The following is a 16,435-nucleotide window of genomic DNA, read 5'->3' as shown; positions in this document are numbered from 1 at the left end:
CTTCAAAACACACCCTGATAGTTCCTATTCCTCACCCCATCATTTCTTACCCACCCTCAGCTAGTCATTGTTCCCACAGCCTCCTAACTGGTCTCCCTGCTTCTCCTTTTTCATCAGCAAGAACTATTCTCTATCCAGGATCCAGAATAATTAATTCATTTAAACACTCATCACAATTTCACTCCTATTCAAAACTCTCTGAGACTTCCTACTTCACTGGGAATTTAACAAGTTAGTCTTTAAGGGCCCACAAAACTTTATCTCTAGAATCCAGCCCTGACTACTTGTACAGTTTAATTTCCTATTTACTCTCCAGCAGGGTGGTCTCCTCAAAGTTCCTTAAATGTTTGAAACCTATTTCAGGGTTTTTGCTGCCATCCTCTCTGTCTGGAATACTACTCTCCCAGTCACCTGGCCTGCTCCATCACTTCCTTTTAAGTCTACACTCAACTGTTTTCCCTTTTAAAGAGACCTTCCCTAACTACACTATATAAAATACTAACTACCAGAGAGTGACTGAATGAAATATACCTCCATCCCACAGAGCACTATGCAGCTGTAAAAAAAAAAAAAAAAAAAAGGATGATTTCTATGAACTGATATGGAAAGATTTTCCAGACATGTGGTTAAGTGACAAAATCAACCTATAAGAGAGTACATTGAGTATGTTACCTATTGTTTGAAAGAGAGAGTTAGAAACAAACATATGTATCTGTTTGTATCTACAAAAAGAAACAGGAAAGACAAAAACAAACAAATGATACGTTGTAGGGGGAGAGATAGGGATGGAATAGAATTTCTGAGCACTTTTTAAATGGTCATCCCTCAGTATCCACAGGGTATCGGTTCCAGGATCCCAGTGGATACCAAACTGAGAGGGCTGAAGTCCCTTACATAAAAACGGCATAGTAACCTATGCACATCTTCTCATATACTTTAAATCATCTCTAGATTACTTATACTATCTAATACAATGTAAATGCTACTTAAATAATTGTAAATACAACATAGTTTAGTTCAGTCGCTCAGTCATGTCCGACTCTTTGCGACCCCATGAACCGCAGCTCGCCAGGCCTCCCTGTCCATCACCAACTCCTAGAATCCACCCAAACCCATGTGCATTGAGTCGGTGATGCCATCCAAATACAACATAAATGCTATTTAAATAATTGTCAGAATACAGCAAATTCAGGTTTTGCTTTCTGAGATTTTATGGAATATTTTTTCCTGAATATTCTTGATCTGTGGTTGGTTGAATCCACAGAGGCAGAACCTGCAAATATGGAAGGCCAGCTGTGTTTGGTTTTTATTTGAACCATGTTAACAGATTCCATATTTTAAAATTAAATTAAGGTGGGGGAAACCCTAAAATTGAAGAGACAGAAACACATTGATGTAACTATGTATCCATTTGATAACATAACCACACAGAAGAAAAATTAAGAACTCAGGTAACTTGAAAATACAGTGTTCTGTACATATTTAGTGGAATATATGGGAGAATAAAAGTTTTGAACTATATTTAGTAAAACTTGTGCTTGGGAGTAGTATTGGCACAGGAATTATGGAACTAGTTTGTGTTTAATGTAGATTAGGCAAATATTCTAATGCTACTAAGAATAGAATTCTTAGGAGGAAATGCTTAGGGAGGAAACAGAAGAACTGAATTGTTGGATTACTTTGTGGTAACCAGATAAAGGCATGACTTTGTGAAAGCTATTCCTAGCTCTGAGAACTGACAGGGCCTAGAAGCTGTGACTTCAGGAGCCTTGAGCACACCTAGTGCGTGTGTGTGCTCAATCGCTCAGTCGTGTCTTACTCTTCCCTACTCCATGGACTGTAGCTCATCAGGCTCCTCTAGTCCCTGGGGTTTCCCAGGCAAGAATACTAGAGTGGGTTGCCATTTCCTTCTCCAGGGGGTCTTCCCAACCCAGGGATCAAACCCGTGTCTCTTATGTCTCCTCATTAGCAGGCGGATTCTGTACCACTGAGCCACCTGGGAAGCCCTTAGCACATCTAGCACCCAGATCTTAAATTCTAAACACCATTCCCCACTAAACAAAAAAGGGAATCTAATGAGTCCAAGGCTGAGGCAGGAAAGGTACAAAATGAGTCCAGAACATCCTTCTACGCCAACAAAGAAGGAAGTGCTCAAAACTGAAGCTTGGAGGGGTTCCCAGTCACCAAATTCAGGATAACCAAGCATCAGAATGGATAATGACCAGAATGCTATCTTAAATGATACCCATGAGTCCTTACTAGTACTAAAAAATAAAATAAGAAGGGAGGTGCAAAAGCTCTTTGTTACTGAAGATTGTCAATAAAGTATATAGACAAATAGGGATAGAAAATTTCCATCTGCAACAATTTAGTGATAATGGACTCAGGGAAGAATTGTCACTGAGTGCTAAAACACGGGATGAAAGATTGTTGGAGAACAGGCTATTCACACAATCTCAAAGTGTTACTTAATGAATCTCGTATCACAGACATACCTTATTTTATTATGCTGCATTTTATTGCACTTTGTAGATACTGTGCTTTGTACACAAACTAAAGTTTTGTGGCAACTCTGCATTGTCAGATAGTAATCAGCATTCTTTAGCAATAAAATATTTTAATTAAGGTGTATGTACATTTTCTTAGACACAATGCTACAGCACACTTAGACTACATTATAATGTAAATGTCATTTTAAATGCACTAGGAAATAAAAACTCATATGACTTGCTTTATTGCGATATTTGCTTTATTGAAGTGGTTAGGAACTGAGCCCACCTATCTCCTATATTTACTCGCCTCTACAATAGAGAAATCTGATGGACCTCACCTTAACCAATCAATCAGCATTAACATCTCCGATAACCAGCAAATGGACTGCATCTGCACCCTGATGAGATGCACACCTGTGCTCAGGAAAGTCCACATCAGAATTTAAGCATGCACTCCAACACTGAGGGACATTTATATAAAACAACTTGTCCAGACCCTTCAAAAAGAGCAATGTCATAAAGTTTAAAAAAAGAAAAATGTTGGCAACAGTTTATATTTTTAGATTCAAGGGGATTAAAAAAGCATGGGGCTTCCCTGGTAGTTCAGCTGGTAGAGAATCTGCCTGCAATGCAGGAGACCCTGGTTCGATTCCTAGGTCAGGAAGATCCCCTGGAGGAGGGCATGGCAACCCAGTCCAGTATTCTTGCCTGGTGAGTCGCCATGGACAGAGGAGCCTGGCGGGCTACAGTCCATGGGGTCGCAAAGAGGTGGACAGGACTGGGCGACTAAGTATAGCACAACACAATCAGGCATGAGTACCAAACTTGATGTATGATCCAGGACTGGCTTCTGGACCCCATCTGAAAACAGTCTTTTATCAATGCTATACTTCCTGATGCTGAATATGGTGCCAGGGCTTACTGGAGACATATTATTCTTACAAGACCTATGTTGAAATATTTAGGGTTAAGGTGTTGTAAGAGCTGCAATTCTCAAACGGTTTAGCAAAAAACAACAACAAAAAGTAACTGGGTAGGTGTGGGTGTTTCTCTCTAGTAAACCAAATGTGATAAAATGTTAATAACTGGTGATTCAAGGAGAAAGGCATGCAAGTGTTCACTGTACTGTTTTTGCAACTATTCTAAAGATTTTACGTCTTTCAAAATTTAAGAAAATTAGTAAGAACTATTAACCACTTCCATTTCCCTTGCTCTGCACTACTAATCTCTGTATTAGTAAATGTTCACCACCACCCAACTACACATTCACTGCTTTCTTCCTTCACTGTCTCTCCCCCACTCTAATAATTATAAGCTTCCCTGTGCTGATACAGAGCTGTCAGTATGTGTTGAATGACCGATGCTCACAATCATTCTATGAAGCAGATGTTAGTATCCTTTCTCTCTCATGTGTGGTGCTTTCTCTTCAAAGGCAAAGATACAGAGTCACAGAGAAGTGAGGTAACTTACAGAAGTTTTAACCGTGAGGGGCAGGGCCAGGGTCTGAGATCCAACACTGTTAATCACTGTTAGGCAGCTTTCCCCACTGAGACCGGCTTGGAACCCAAAGGGCTCACTATCTGCAGAGCTATAGCGTTTTCCTTAGCGCAAAGCCTATTCAGAGAAGGTAATATTCATGCTTGCAGAACCAAATGACCTCTGAATAAATAGATGAATTAGATGGGAGAGACCACCATGAGGGGACTGTTTAGAGAGTCTTCCTAGAAGAGGTGTGGCTAGATGGGTAGACTGTTTTCAGTGGAAAAGAGCATAGCAACAGGCAGTGGTGGCCAAAGGTGCCTTCTGAGATAAGGGCGAGACCCGCACATCTGAAGGAATGACCTCATCCATTCAACCTCGGTATGTGCTTCTTCCTCGTGCTGACAGCTCCGGCCTACGAAACCCTCACAGCCTTCGGGGCCTGTGATGGTACCTGTCCGGGCCCCCTCTGCCTCCAATCCCTCTCAACTACAATCTTTTCTCTTCATTGCTGCCAGATTATTCTAAGTGGATGGGTCTGCTCCTGTCAGGCCCAGGCTCTAGGCTCTCCTTTGCCTGCAGGAGAGATTCCCAGCTCCCAAAGAGGACTTTCAGGGTCCCCCATGGGGCCTCAAGATCCCACGGGCACACCGCCTCTCCAGTGGTACTGATGACTCCCTACTGCCAAAGTTCACCCTCTACACTCTCCTCCTCTTTCTTCCTTGATCTCCTCCTCTTGGCATCTTTTCCCACATCATGGCATGATACCACCGGTCCTCGGAGGCTAGGTTCAAACACCCTCCCTTCCAGGAAGTTTTTGCTTCACGAAAGATATTGGATTTCACCAAAGATGTGGCTCTCTTCCCTCTGCACGCCGGCAGCACTTTATATTTACCTCTCTTACAACATTTAATTCTGTGCCTTACACTGTAGGTACTTTTGAGCACATGGCGACCCCCACCACGACCACCCCTACCCAGGCTGTATTCCATAGACGCATGCCTCCCACAGGCACTCAACACACTCTGAACGCAGAGTGGAGAGGAAAGGCTGATCAGGTGTGTGCGCTAAAGGGCCAGCAGGGGGATTCCAAGTACCAGTTAAGGGGGCTATTACTATGCTCCAGGTGTTTGGCTATGACTTAACTAGGGGCCTGTGTGGGAAAAGGTTGATGATGTGGGTGAGGAGGTAAAAACATGGAGACAAAGATACCTATCTTATGGGGCTGCCGTGACAATTTAACTGAAGAAGTGTGAAAAGGAGAAACACAGTCCTAGACACTCACACATTCGTCCTTTTCTGTTCAGAAGGGAGCGGGAAGCAGCACCAGCCACACTACTTAGAAACTCCGAATCGAGGCCCTCTCCTTCCGGCTGCGAGGCGATTCTGAACCACCGCCATCAGCCAGGGCGCGGCCGCGGGACAGGCGCGGTTGCACTTGGCTTTGGCCGCGGCGCGCCCACCCCAGCGCAGAAGCCGGCTCGCGCGCGCACAGCAGGATCCACTGCCCGTGGAGACCCGCCCCGGACAAGCTCGCGGGCTGCGGAAGCAGTAAAAAAAAAAAAAAAAGATCTGCTCAAGTTCTGGACGATGGCGTCTCGGGAAGTAGTAACTTAGTCACTGGGGTCGCGCAGAAAAGGCACCCCTTCCAGAAGAAGACGGGGTGGAAGATAAGCGGGGATCGGGGGTCGTGGGAGTTAAGAAGGATTCCCAAAGGGAGGAAAGAGCGCAGGGGAGGCGAACGAGCCGGAGTCTGGTTTCTTTTTCCCAGACCTCAGAGCCTGAGGAGCAAGTTTCTTACTGACCACCCTATGGTGATTTGTGGATGACACGACAAGGTCCCTCGCACGTGCCCCCCGCCACCTTCGCCACCCGAATTTGCAGCCGCCTTGGGCCGCGCCCGTCCACCGGGCCCGGAGACCGGGGGCCACTGACACCTCCCGCTATCGGTCCCTATGGGCTCCCGGAGGAGGCCTCCACTCACCCAATTTGAGGAACAGGTAGACCACTCCAAGGACCCCCAGGGCCCACCCATGGGCGCTCCCTGCGGCCATGGCGGTCCGGGCAGTTTCTGCTAATGGGTCGCAGCCGCACAACTCTGCGTGCCGGAGAGCCAGCCCCACTATGCGCCCCGCCCCGCCTCGCGCGCCCCGCCCCGCCTCGCGCGCCCCGCCCCGCCTCGCGCGCCCCGCCCCGCCTCGCGCGCCCCGCCCCGCCTCGCGCGCCCCGCCCCGCCTCGCGCGCCCCGCCCCGCCCCGCCTCCCGCGCGGCAGGCTGGCAGCGGATGCAGTCTGCGCGCCAGTCCTTTCCTCTTCTCGCGGACTCGGTTCGGGTCCCAGTCGTTCCTGCCATTCCGCAGCCACCCGCTTTGCTCTGTGGAGCTCTTTAGCAAAAGTGGCGTGCGTTTTTACAACCAGGTTTATCCTCGTTCCTCCCACACTTTTCTTTGGCATTTGGAACGCGATGGAGGCGCACCCGCAGCTGGGGGTATCGGACTGCCGCTCCCCGAAAGCTGCGCCCCACTGGGCGGGAAGTGACGAGAACTCTGGTGGGACACGGAGGTTCCGAAGCGCTTTATTCTTTCAGCGCTTTCCAGCAGCTACAGCAGCGCAGAAGTTTTACCTGCCGGTTAAGACGGTGAAGAACTTGCTCACAATGCAGGAGACCCAAGTTCGATCCCTGGGTCGGGAAGATTTCCCTGGAGAAGGGAACGGCAACCCCCTCCAGTATTCTTGCCTGGAGAATCCTATGGACAGAGGAACCTGGCGGGCTACAGTCTATAAGGTCGCAAAGAGTCCTGAGCAAGTAGCACACACACTCCCCATTTATGACTCGAGATAAAACAGCCTCTTTGAAACCACTCTTTCCTCAAATATTAAAACGAAAGGAAATGGGACATGTTAGACAACTGCTAGAATGTGTAGAGTTCCCTGGTGCAGCCCCAACCTCCCTACCTCTCTACTCTCCTCATTCGAGTGCAGTCACCTTTTCCTTAAGACTGACTCCCACCCCAGCACTCCCACCCCAGCACTCCCCTACTCGGAGTTGGGATTTCCAGCCTCGGGTTTCTCCCTTCTCCATTTGCTCTGGTTCACTCTTCCTCCTAACCCTCAGGCTGAGGAGTCAGAGCTGTTCACTCCCTCAGTGTTTGGCCTCCCCAAATCTCTGTCCCTCAAGCTGCAGTGGGCCCGTGCACACTCCATCTTATTGGCTAGTCCTCTCGCCTCAAATCCACCTGCTTCCAGACTCAGTTACTACTGTATTCCCAGAACCAGCTCCTGGCATGGGCCTCCATGACAGCTCCCTTTCTTTCAGACAGAAGCACCAGAGTGACCTCTGCTCAGCACTGTGGCTCAGGGAACTCTTCCTTACCATGTGAGCAGGAAACTCCTCCCATGAACTGGACTCATGAACTGGATCCTCTGTTGTCCTAACAAACACCAAACTGTTTGCCAGTTGTGAAAGAGTGGAAATGTGCTTTATTCTTGCTGTGATTGCCATCATCCTCAGGTGAGGACCCCAAAACCACTCAAGATACTTTAACTACACTGTAAGGATCCATAAATTATTTCTTAAATTAGCCATGAAATTGTAAAAGGTGTCTATATCTGTGGAATTTCTGGGACCAATGTACCATACCTAAGCTACCCTTCAGTTCAGTTCAGTTCAGTTCAGTCACTCAGTCGTGTCCGACTCTTTGCGACCCCATGAATCGCAGCACACTAGGCCTCCCTGTCCACCACCAACTTCCGGAGTTCACCCAGACTCACGTCCATCGAGTCAGTGATGCTATCCAGCCATCTCATCCTCTGTCGTCCCCTTCTCCTTCTGCCCCCAATCCCTCCCAGCATCAGAGTCTTTTCCAATGAGTCAACTCTTCGCATGAGGTGGCCAAAGTACTGGAGTTTCAGCTTTAGCATCAGTCCTTCCAAAGAACACCCAGGGCTGATCTCCTTCAGAATGGACTGGTTGGATCTCCTTGCAGTCCAAGGGACTCTCGAGAGTCTTCTCCAACACCACAGTTCAAAAGCATCAATTCTTTGGCACTCAGCCTTCTTCACAGTCCAACTCTCACATCCATACATGACTACTGGAAAAACCATAGCCTTGACTAGACGGACCTTTGTTGGCAAAGTAATGTCTCTGCTTTTGAATATGCCATCTAGGTGGGTCATAACTTTCCTTCCAAGCAGTAAGCATCTTTTAATTTCATGGCTGCAGTCACCATCTGCAGTGATTTTGGAGCCCTAAAAAATAAAACCTGACACTGTTTCCACTGTTTCCCCATCTATTTCCCATGAAGTGATGGGACCAGATGCCATGATCTTCGTTTTCTGAATGTTGAGATTTAAGCCAACTTTTTCACTCTCCTTTTTCACTTTCATCAAGAGGCTTTTTAGTTCCTCTTCACTTTCTGCCATAAGGGTGGTGTCATCTGTATATCTGAGGTTATTGATATTTCTCCCGGCAATCTTGATTCCACCTTGTGCTTCTTCCAGTCCAGCATTTCTCATGATATACTCTGCATATAAGTTAAATAAGCAGGGTGATAATATACAGCCTTGACGTACTCCTTTTCCTATTTGGAACCAGTCTGTTGTTCCATGTCCAGTTCTAACTGTTGCTTCCTGACCTGCATACAGGTTTCTCAAGAGGCAGATCAGGTGCTCTGGTATTCCAATCTCTTTCAGAATTTTCCACAGTTGATTGTGATCCACACAGTCAAAGGCTCTGGCATAGTCAATAAAGCAGAAATAGATGTTTTTCTGGAACTCTCTTGCTTTTTCCATGATCCAGTGGATGTTGACAATTTATCTCTGGTTCCTCTGCCTTTTCTAAAACCAGCTTGAACATCAGAAAGTTCACAGTTCACGTATTGCTGAAGCCTGGCTTGGAAAATTTTGAGCATTAGGCATTCCCTATCATCTGAAGATACTGGGAAGATGAGGCAGGTACAGTGTGTAGCACAGAAAGTGAGAAGGTCAAGTTTCTCCTCTACTCTGGGCTGGCAAGAATTCAGTTTAACTTGGAAAGGTAAGATGGAGTCAGACCTTTAAACTCTGGGGAGCCCCTCAAAACCTCTCAAAGGTTTTGAACTGGGACGTGATATAACAGCAAACATCTGTTGAGTACTTACAATGGGCCAAGCCCTGTGTTAAGTGCATTACCTGCATTAATTTCATCTTAATGATGTCCCTGTTTTTACAGATTAGGAAACTGAGGATCAGAGAAGGTAAATGACTTGCCCAAGGACACACAGCAAGGCACAGAACTGGGAGTCAGTCCAACCAAGCTTAAGTCCAAACCACCACTCTTACCCTTTCAGATTGGATGGGCAGCTATACTACTGTTTGGACTGGGCCAGCAAAAGCTGTCAACCCCCTCTGAGCAGGGCCAAGTAAAGGACCACCAAGTCACCTGGGACCGGGAAGCATCCCAGGTCATGGTCTCCAGGTACCAGGTAAGGAATGGTTCATTAAGTCTTCCTTGGTTGGCCATGTCTCTGGCCAAATGAATGATGCCAGCTCTTTCATTAAGAGACATGCTGTGGTTCCAACAAACATTTTTAGATACACCTATATATGCCTGGTAGCAGACTTCATGAATCAAACGTGGCTCAGAAAGGCTGGACCTGCAATGCATCAGGCAGATGACCAAAAAGGCCCTATCCATCTACTGAGGACTGGCCACCAGAAGGGTTGGATGTATTTTACATCCTGTGACCAGTGTGGAGAGGTCCAGTTTTATCTGCTTGTCACTGTAAAGAAACATGGACTAGAAGAAAGGAGGGCTTGTTCAGTCTGCCTGTGTGGCATGGATGGGCTGCTGCTCTTCCCAGCATGTCACCCTCTGGTTCTCTGGCTCTAGTTCCTGCCAAACTTGGAACCACACCCAGGAAGCTTAGGAATCCTAGATAGAGCAAAACACTGCTCCTAATCCTGCATACATGAAAATGGTCCTCGACCCATGTGGAAGTGTACGTTCACTTTATTTAAATAAACACTGGGCAAATTAGCACCAAGGGGGTGTGTGTGTGTGTGTTGAGGTAATTTTTATTCCGTAATATCCTGTTTCCCCTTTTCAAATGTTCCCCAGCAGAAGACAGCATTAGGAGAAAATTAGGCGAAAATAATACATAAGACTTAACATGGAACCATTCCAGGTACCCAAGAGATAAATAGTCACATTTCAACTCCTGGCCAAGCCAGCAGCTGCAAGAAGTTGATAAGCATGCAGCAAATGGGGCTGGGAAGCAGAGGAAAGAACATATTAAAAGCCTTTGAAAGGCCTGAGTTTTAAAAAGAAGAAAAAGAAAAAAAAAAAAAAAAGGAAGTACCTCCTTTTGCTTTTTACTTCCATCTAGTTCCTTCTGCACATTCTGTGAATTTTGAAGAATTACAGTTGGGTTCTGACTAACCACGTGTCACTGCTATAGCTTTAATCATGCCGTCATTCTTCCCAATTTGCAGATGTGGTGAACTCCCCCCACCCCCAAACCTCCCAGCATTTGAGTTGTGCGGGGAAGAGAGGCGTGTGCTGTGTGGCCTCACTGCACAGGAACCCACAGCTCTTGGGTTTTCTTCCATCCTGGAAAAGGTGTGCTGAGCATTTTGTGGTCAGGACAATACTAGAGTTGGAGGAAGGTGGTGAGGTCCTGCTGCCAAGACCAAGCAGAAGTTTGTCCCAAGTTCCTGCTCTCTTCTATCAGTTTCCTCTTACCATGTCCTGTCTCCCCACCTCTACCCCACCCACCTCCACCCAAAAGAAAGCTAGATTCTGAACTGGCCTATCTGGCCTCTGGGTCTGTGTGTTGAGAGGACTCTGGTCTTGACAGTCAGGGTAGATGCCACCTGGGAAGCCCTGTGTGTGTGTGTGTGTGTGTGTGTGTGTGTGTATGTGACACACATATGTACATACATACACATACATTTACTCTGTCAAATATACATATGTATATGTGTGTGTAAATATATATATATATATATGTATAAATATACATTTTTTAGCAGCTGACAGTAAAGTGTCTTGAGGAAGGGTTGTTTTATTATCCTGTATACAAAGGTGCCACGTGGGCTGGGGGTGGGGTGTGATAATAAAGGCCACAATTCACAAACCCTGAGTTTAGCAAGCCAATGTTAGGGGCAGAACTCCAGGCCCCCAGGGCATAGTTCATAGCCAAGAGTGGCAGATTAAGTGACGAGAAAGGACGACAGTGGACTCAGTCAATGTAAACAGCCATATTTTCAACATAATTTACTACAGGTCTCTGAAGTGTATATAAAACATTTTAGTGCAACATCTTACAAATAGTTTTCTTTTAAAAAAACAAACAAAAAACAAATCAACAGCTCTCTACATCATGCACGGGTAGTGTGTCTACCCTACTTTTTTTTTCTTCAACAGTAAACGCAGAGAAACCATTGTTTGAAAAAAACATGAAAACTTGCTACAGAAACCCCCTAGGGAAAGAGGGTGTGGTCATAGCCATGTCCTGGAATGGGCCTAGCACAGTGTTGTTTGTTATTAATGCAATATTGTAGATGCAGATAAGTTAACAGAGCTGTTGGCCGTTTTCCTCTCTGGGTCTCGCCTGTAGGCAACTTGCAATGAGGTCTCCCAGCCACTGGAGGACAGCATTACCACTCAGCAGATGCCACATATCCACAGAAATGGCCAAAGAAAGAAGGTCCTTGGGATTTTCATAGAAAGCAGAAAAGCTCACCCTTTGAGCTCACCCTTTGATGGTACCCCCTGGCCCAACAGAAAATGCACAGGAATTAAAAAAAAAAAAAAAAAAAAGACAATTATTAAAATACTGGCTTCGGTTTCTTTTTTCCTTTCAAATCTCCGGCAAGTGCTTCACTTATTTATATGCAGCACTGGCTTTTCTTTTTTCCGTGAACCTATTCAAACTCAAATCTTCATTACATGTCCCAGTTCCAGCCAGCCCTCCAGTATCTTTCCATTCAGACGGATGGAAAGTACATCATCTTCTCATGTGGACTCAGTCTATAAATGAGGGGCCAGCAATTTCCCACCGAAAGCCCATACCCTGACATGAAGAAATGGGGCCAAAGGCCATCTTCTTTCCTCACCACTGCGCCTGTTCTGTACCTCTAGAGCATTGATGCAGCACAAGAAACGGGCATGAGCATGGGGGGCATCGGTGGGATTAAGGTGGTGGTGCCTACACCGAGTTGCAGGAGAGGACTGGTATATCTGGGAGGGAGAGAACACAGCCTGTGTAAGCCCTTCAGAAAACAGCCAGGCAACAGCGTTGCTTTCCCTTGGCTATGACACATCAGAGCACCTGCCAAGCACCCAGGTAAGGATCAGTGTCCACATGGCCTGGAATCCCACAGCTTCCCCTGGCGTCTGTTCAGCCTCAGGATTGGGTTCCACACTAATCTCTTGGGTCAGACTTAGTTCCAGAACTCCCGGACACTTTTTCCAAAGTGGGTTCTCCCTTGGGATTCAAGCTGCAAGTTCATAAGGAAGGGAGATGGCACTTGTGGACAGCAAGGTATGAGGAAGTGAAGTGAAGTCGCTCAGTCATGTCCGACTCCTTGTGACCCCATGAACTATAGCCTACAAGGCTCCTCTGTCCATGGAATTTTCCAGGCAAGAGTACTGGAGTGGGTTGCCATTTCCTTCTCCAGGGGATCTTCCCCACCCAGGAACTGAACCTGGGTCTCCCGCGTTGCAGGCAGACACTTTACCGTCTGAGTCACCAGAGAAGTGGCCAGCAAAGTATGAGGAAGCCAGGCAAAAAAAAAAAACATCTTCCAGGAGCAAGCAAAAGGAAGCACTTGCAACTGAGGATGCTCCAGGGCCCAGGATCTTGCCCAACACGTGAAAAATAACAGGTGACATTGGCTTCACCAGGCTTTAAGGGACATCCAAATAAAAAGTCAACAATAAACAACCAAATCACGTAAAGCCACAAATGAGATCTAAGAAAGGGAAGGGTACAAAGTCCACGCATGTGATCACGTTCTGCTGAGATGGGGTAATCCATAAGGATTACAAAGGGCTGTGTCTGGGCTTCCCCTGGGCAGATATTCTTATGGCAGTGAGATGCAGGTCAAATGGTGAAGAAGAAAGACATCAATATCTTTGAGAAAGATGTAGTCAGAAGGAAGAAGGAAAACATAGTCTTCATACCTCCAGGGAGGTAGTTATTCCTCCCTGTTCTCCAACGCCAGGCTCTGGAAACCAGGGCTGGCTACTGTCCCAATGTTCATGAACCTAAGCTGTCAGCCGGCCCCTGTGCCTTCCGATGGTGTATGTGGTGGCTGCTTGAGCCCCGTGTGTTCAGCTCAGTTGCTGGCCCCTTTCCAGGCTCACTGGCCACTTGCCCTTAAGAGTTTGATAAAGCACCTGGAAACAGAAGCCCACCTGCTAACAGTTATCAGAGACTGCCCTTGCAGAACAGACCAAGCCAACAACCAGCCTTATTTCCTTCTTTCACTAATTGCTGACTTTGATCAATCTGAAAGTCAGTAGCTGAAAGTAACCTTCTGCCCACTTTAACTTGCAAAGTGTGCACTGTTCAGAGTTTCTGACTTGTTCTCCAACCAAGTCTGCTTATTTTTTGGCAAGGATAGGATGAAGCCTATTGCCCCCCCAGAAGGATAGGCTGGGCTGGGCACTATCTACTCCTAGTGGGGTTTATATGCAGGATTTATCTTGTACATACACAGTTCTTTGAAGCTAAATTCAATGCTTTCATCTTGACTACAAAGTGGTTCCAACAACTCCAGCTGAGGGAAAAGATAAGATACAAATTGGGCCCATACTACACATAATTTTCAAGTCTCGTTAAGGAAGTAAAAAATGTTGGAGTATATTCTGATCCATGGGTGGCATTTTCAAGTGTGCAAAAATGAAAAAAGCCTTGGAAGAGAGTCCTTTGCACTATAAAGTCTGTCCTTCCTTTTGCCATCAGTTGTATTTCAGAGTAATTCATCCACAACATCATGGAATCCAAAAAGGGTAGACCAAACGGATTGAAAAAGAGTCCCTTACAAATAAGAACCCCTGTAACATCTATATCTGAGAATACTATATAAACCAGCGAGTAGACGTGGCACCGGGAGCTACTCACCACATTACCAAAAACAAAAACAAGAAACCTAACTGGCAGGATGGTGCCATCTGCTCGAAAATAGCTAACGGACCAAGACTGCCACCTAGAGGCAGTCTGCCTCTGACAGATGGGCGACTCTGAACACTTCTGAAGTCTGACTGTGTTCTGCCCCAGAGGTCGGGTGCTGTCCGCTGTCTGGTGGTAGAGCAAGATGCAGCGAGGAGAGCCTCAGCTCCTCCGTGGTTTATGGTCACCTGCAGTCCCCTTAGTCTATGGCTCCTGGGTGGATACTGAGCACAGGGGGCTCCAGGCAAGTGGGGGAGTAGTTGAGGTGTGGCTCCTTGATCCACAACAGGGGCACCCCATTCTTCCCCTCGGAGTTCTTGCTGGAGTTCCGGCTCTTGAAGCGCACCAGCAGGATGGTGATGATAAGGATGCCAAAGATGGGGAAAGGGTAGAAGAAGACGAAGTAGAAGAGTGCGTCGTTGGAGCAGATGATGGACTGCAGAGTGGAACCTGAAAAGGACAGACAGGGAGACAAGACATGAGGGCTGAGAACCTGGATGGTTGCTCACTCCTGAAGACCCCACCCAGATCCACAGAAGTGACTTGGAAGAACTCCCATACCCACGCTATCTTTCCCCTCTTGCCACTAATGGAGGGCGGACTACCCATGTATTCTTGTTCTCACACTCATATCTCTTCGAATTCATAGTTAGAAGTTCAAACCAAGCCAGGTCTCCATTTCCAACTGTGAGTCAGTATTACCACTTGGAAAGCCACATAAGAAAGTGTAATTTACTGATTAGGTACTCAACTGTATCTGAGATGGTGAAGACACTACCTCCACTTCAGCTTGAACCCCCTTGTTGGTTCTATTTTACATGTCCCTTTGCATTCGGTTCTGCTGCCAATGTTCTTCTTTGGGATAGAACACATTCTCTACCTACCAGCTTCTGAGAGCAGGTTTACCAGAAATGATGGTTATTTGATTAATGTTACCAATTAAAAAGTCATTACGGCCCACTTACACATGTCTGCAGTGTATCTGTGGCTGCACAGAATGCAGTGTTAGTTGTTCCTGGATACAGAGGAGAATGAAACCCCACACCTCTCACCCCACCAAGGACTGCTCTGGACTGGAGCCTGGGATCTAGGAGAGTGCATTTTCTCTGTAAAAGAAGGCTGCTGGATGATCTCTGTGTTCTATAAAGCTTACTAAATTTGGATAGCCACAGTGGGCAGATAAAATATGCTCTAAACACTTTCCCTTGTACTTTTGGACTGTGGGTTATTCAGCAGATCTTCAGAGGGTCTAAAGTACAATTCAGGGGGTTGGGTGGTTTTTCCTTTTTTTTTTTTTTTTCTTTTTACTGAATAGCTGTTGTTCATCATTAAGAAAATTTAATACACACTTACATGTATCAGATTTCCAAAGTATATGAGACTGGTGATATCAACCACTTTTGACCAATGAAACCTCAATTTCATAAGTTCTATCTAATAAACAGAAAGTTATCAAAGAAAATAAAAAGCTGATGAAACTCAAAATTATCTGATACAATGTCATTCTGGGGGAAAAAAGCTGAAATTTCTAGCCTGTTTTTTAACTTCTACATCATAGGCTAATTCTACTGTAACAAACACCATTTTAGGTTGATCAGTTCCATATTTTGACAGAAGATCACTCAAAAGACTTCATTAGAACAAATAATTCAGGTCAGTATGATGAAAACATTGTGTTCTGGACCATTCTGTAGCAACAGCTGCTGGTTAACTGCTGCTAAGCTCTTACCAGATGTCCTGTAATATCACTAGGCTGGTCTTCCCAACTAATCATGCAAAATCCACCTAATCCTCCATGTCACCCTCCAAAATAAAAATGGCCCAGGAACTTGAGAAAAAGCAAGAAGGCAGTGAGGTACTTAGACTTCATTTTCTTTTCTTCTTCCCCTTCAGTTCCGTTCAGTTCAGTTGCTCAGCTGTGTCCGACTCTTGGCGAACTTGGCAGAACTCATGAACCTTAGCACGCCAGGCCTCCCTGTCCATCACCAACTCCCGGAGTCTACCCAAACCCATGTCCATCAAGTCAGTGATGCCATCCAACCATCTCATCTTCTGTCGTCCCCTTCTCCTCCTGCCTTCAATCTTTCCCAGCATTAGGGTCTGTTCAAATGAGTCAGCTCTTCACATCAGGTGGCCAAAGTATTGGAGTTTCAGCTTCAGCATCAGTTCTTCCAATGAACACCCAGGACTGATCTCCTTTAGGATGGACTGGTTGGATCTCCTTGCAGTCCAAGGGACTCTCAAAAGTCTTCTCCAACACCATAGTTCAAAAGCATCAATTCTTCAGCACTCAGCTTTCTTTATAGTT

General features: G+C 46.1%; 2 protein-coding genes and 1 long non-coding RNA gene across 7 annotated transcripts in view; 1 reads left to right on the top strand and 2 right to left on the bottom strand.

The window, feature by feature from the left end:
* The window catches only part of CD58 (CD58 molecule), a 42,467-nt gene extending 36,358 nt beyond the window's left edge, over positions 1 to 6,109 (bottom strand). Inside the window, exon 1 of one of the 2 annotated variants that reach the window (XM_006058685.4) lies at positions 5,956 to 6,109. In XM_006058685.4, coding sequence (XP_006058747.1) covers positions 5,956 to 6,025 — 70 coding nt within the window. In that variant the 5' untranslated portion in view covers positions 6,026 to 6,109. Of the gene's footprint in view, positions 1 to 5,256; positions 5,399 to 5,955 lie in introns of those variants that run through there. The other variant, XM_044944505.2, reaches the window with a different exon arrangement.
* Positions 4,217 to 5,443, top strand: LOC123334006. The gene is made up of 3 exons (XR_006551715.1): positions 4,217 to 4,352; positions 4,905 to 5,029; positions 5,279 to 5,443. It is a non-coding gene; the product is annotated as an uncharacterized LOC123334006 (long non-coding RNA).
* Positions 6,110 to 11,194: 5,085 nt separating the features above from the next.
* IGSF3 (immunoglobulin superfamily member 3) overlaps positions 11,195 to 16,435 on the bottom strand; it is a 129,030-nt gene continuing 123,789 nt past the window's right edge. For 3 of the 4 annotated variants that reach the window (XM_025288027.3, XM_025288029.3, XM_044944503.2), the window contains one exon: positions 11,195 to 14,577. In XM_025288027.3, the coding sequence (XP_025143812.1) occupies positions 14,327 to 14,577 (251 nt within the window). In that variant the 3' untranslated portion in view covers positions 11,195 to 14,326. The remainder of the gene's footprint in view (positions 14,578 to 16,435) is intronic. The other variant, XR_003110041.3, reaches the window with a different exon arrangement.

The sequence above is a fragment of the Bubalus bubalis genome, chromosome 6 (genome assembly GCF_019923935.1).
Source record: "Bubalus bubalis isolate 160015118507 breed Murrah chromosome 6, NDDB_SH_1, whole genome shotgun sequence".
Lineage (NCBI taxonomy): Eukaryota > Metazoa > Chordata > Mammalia > Artiodactyla > Bovidae > Bubalus > Bubalus bubalis.
This window is presented reverse-complemented; position numbering and strand designations above follow the sequence as displayed.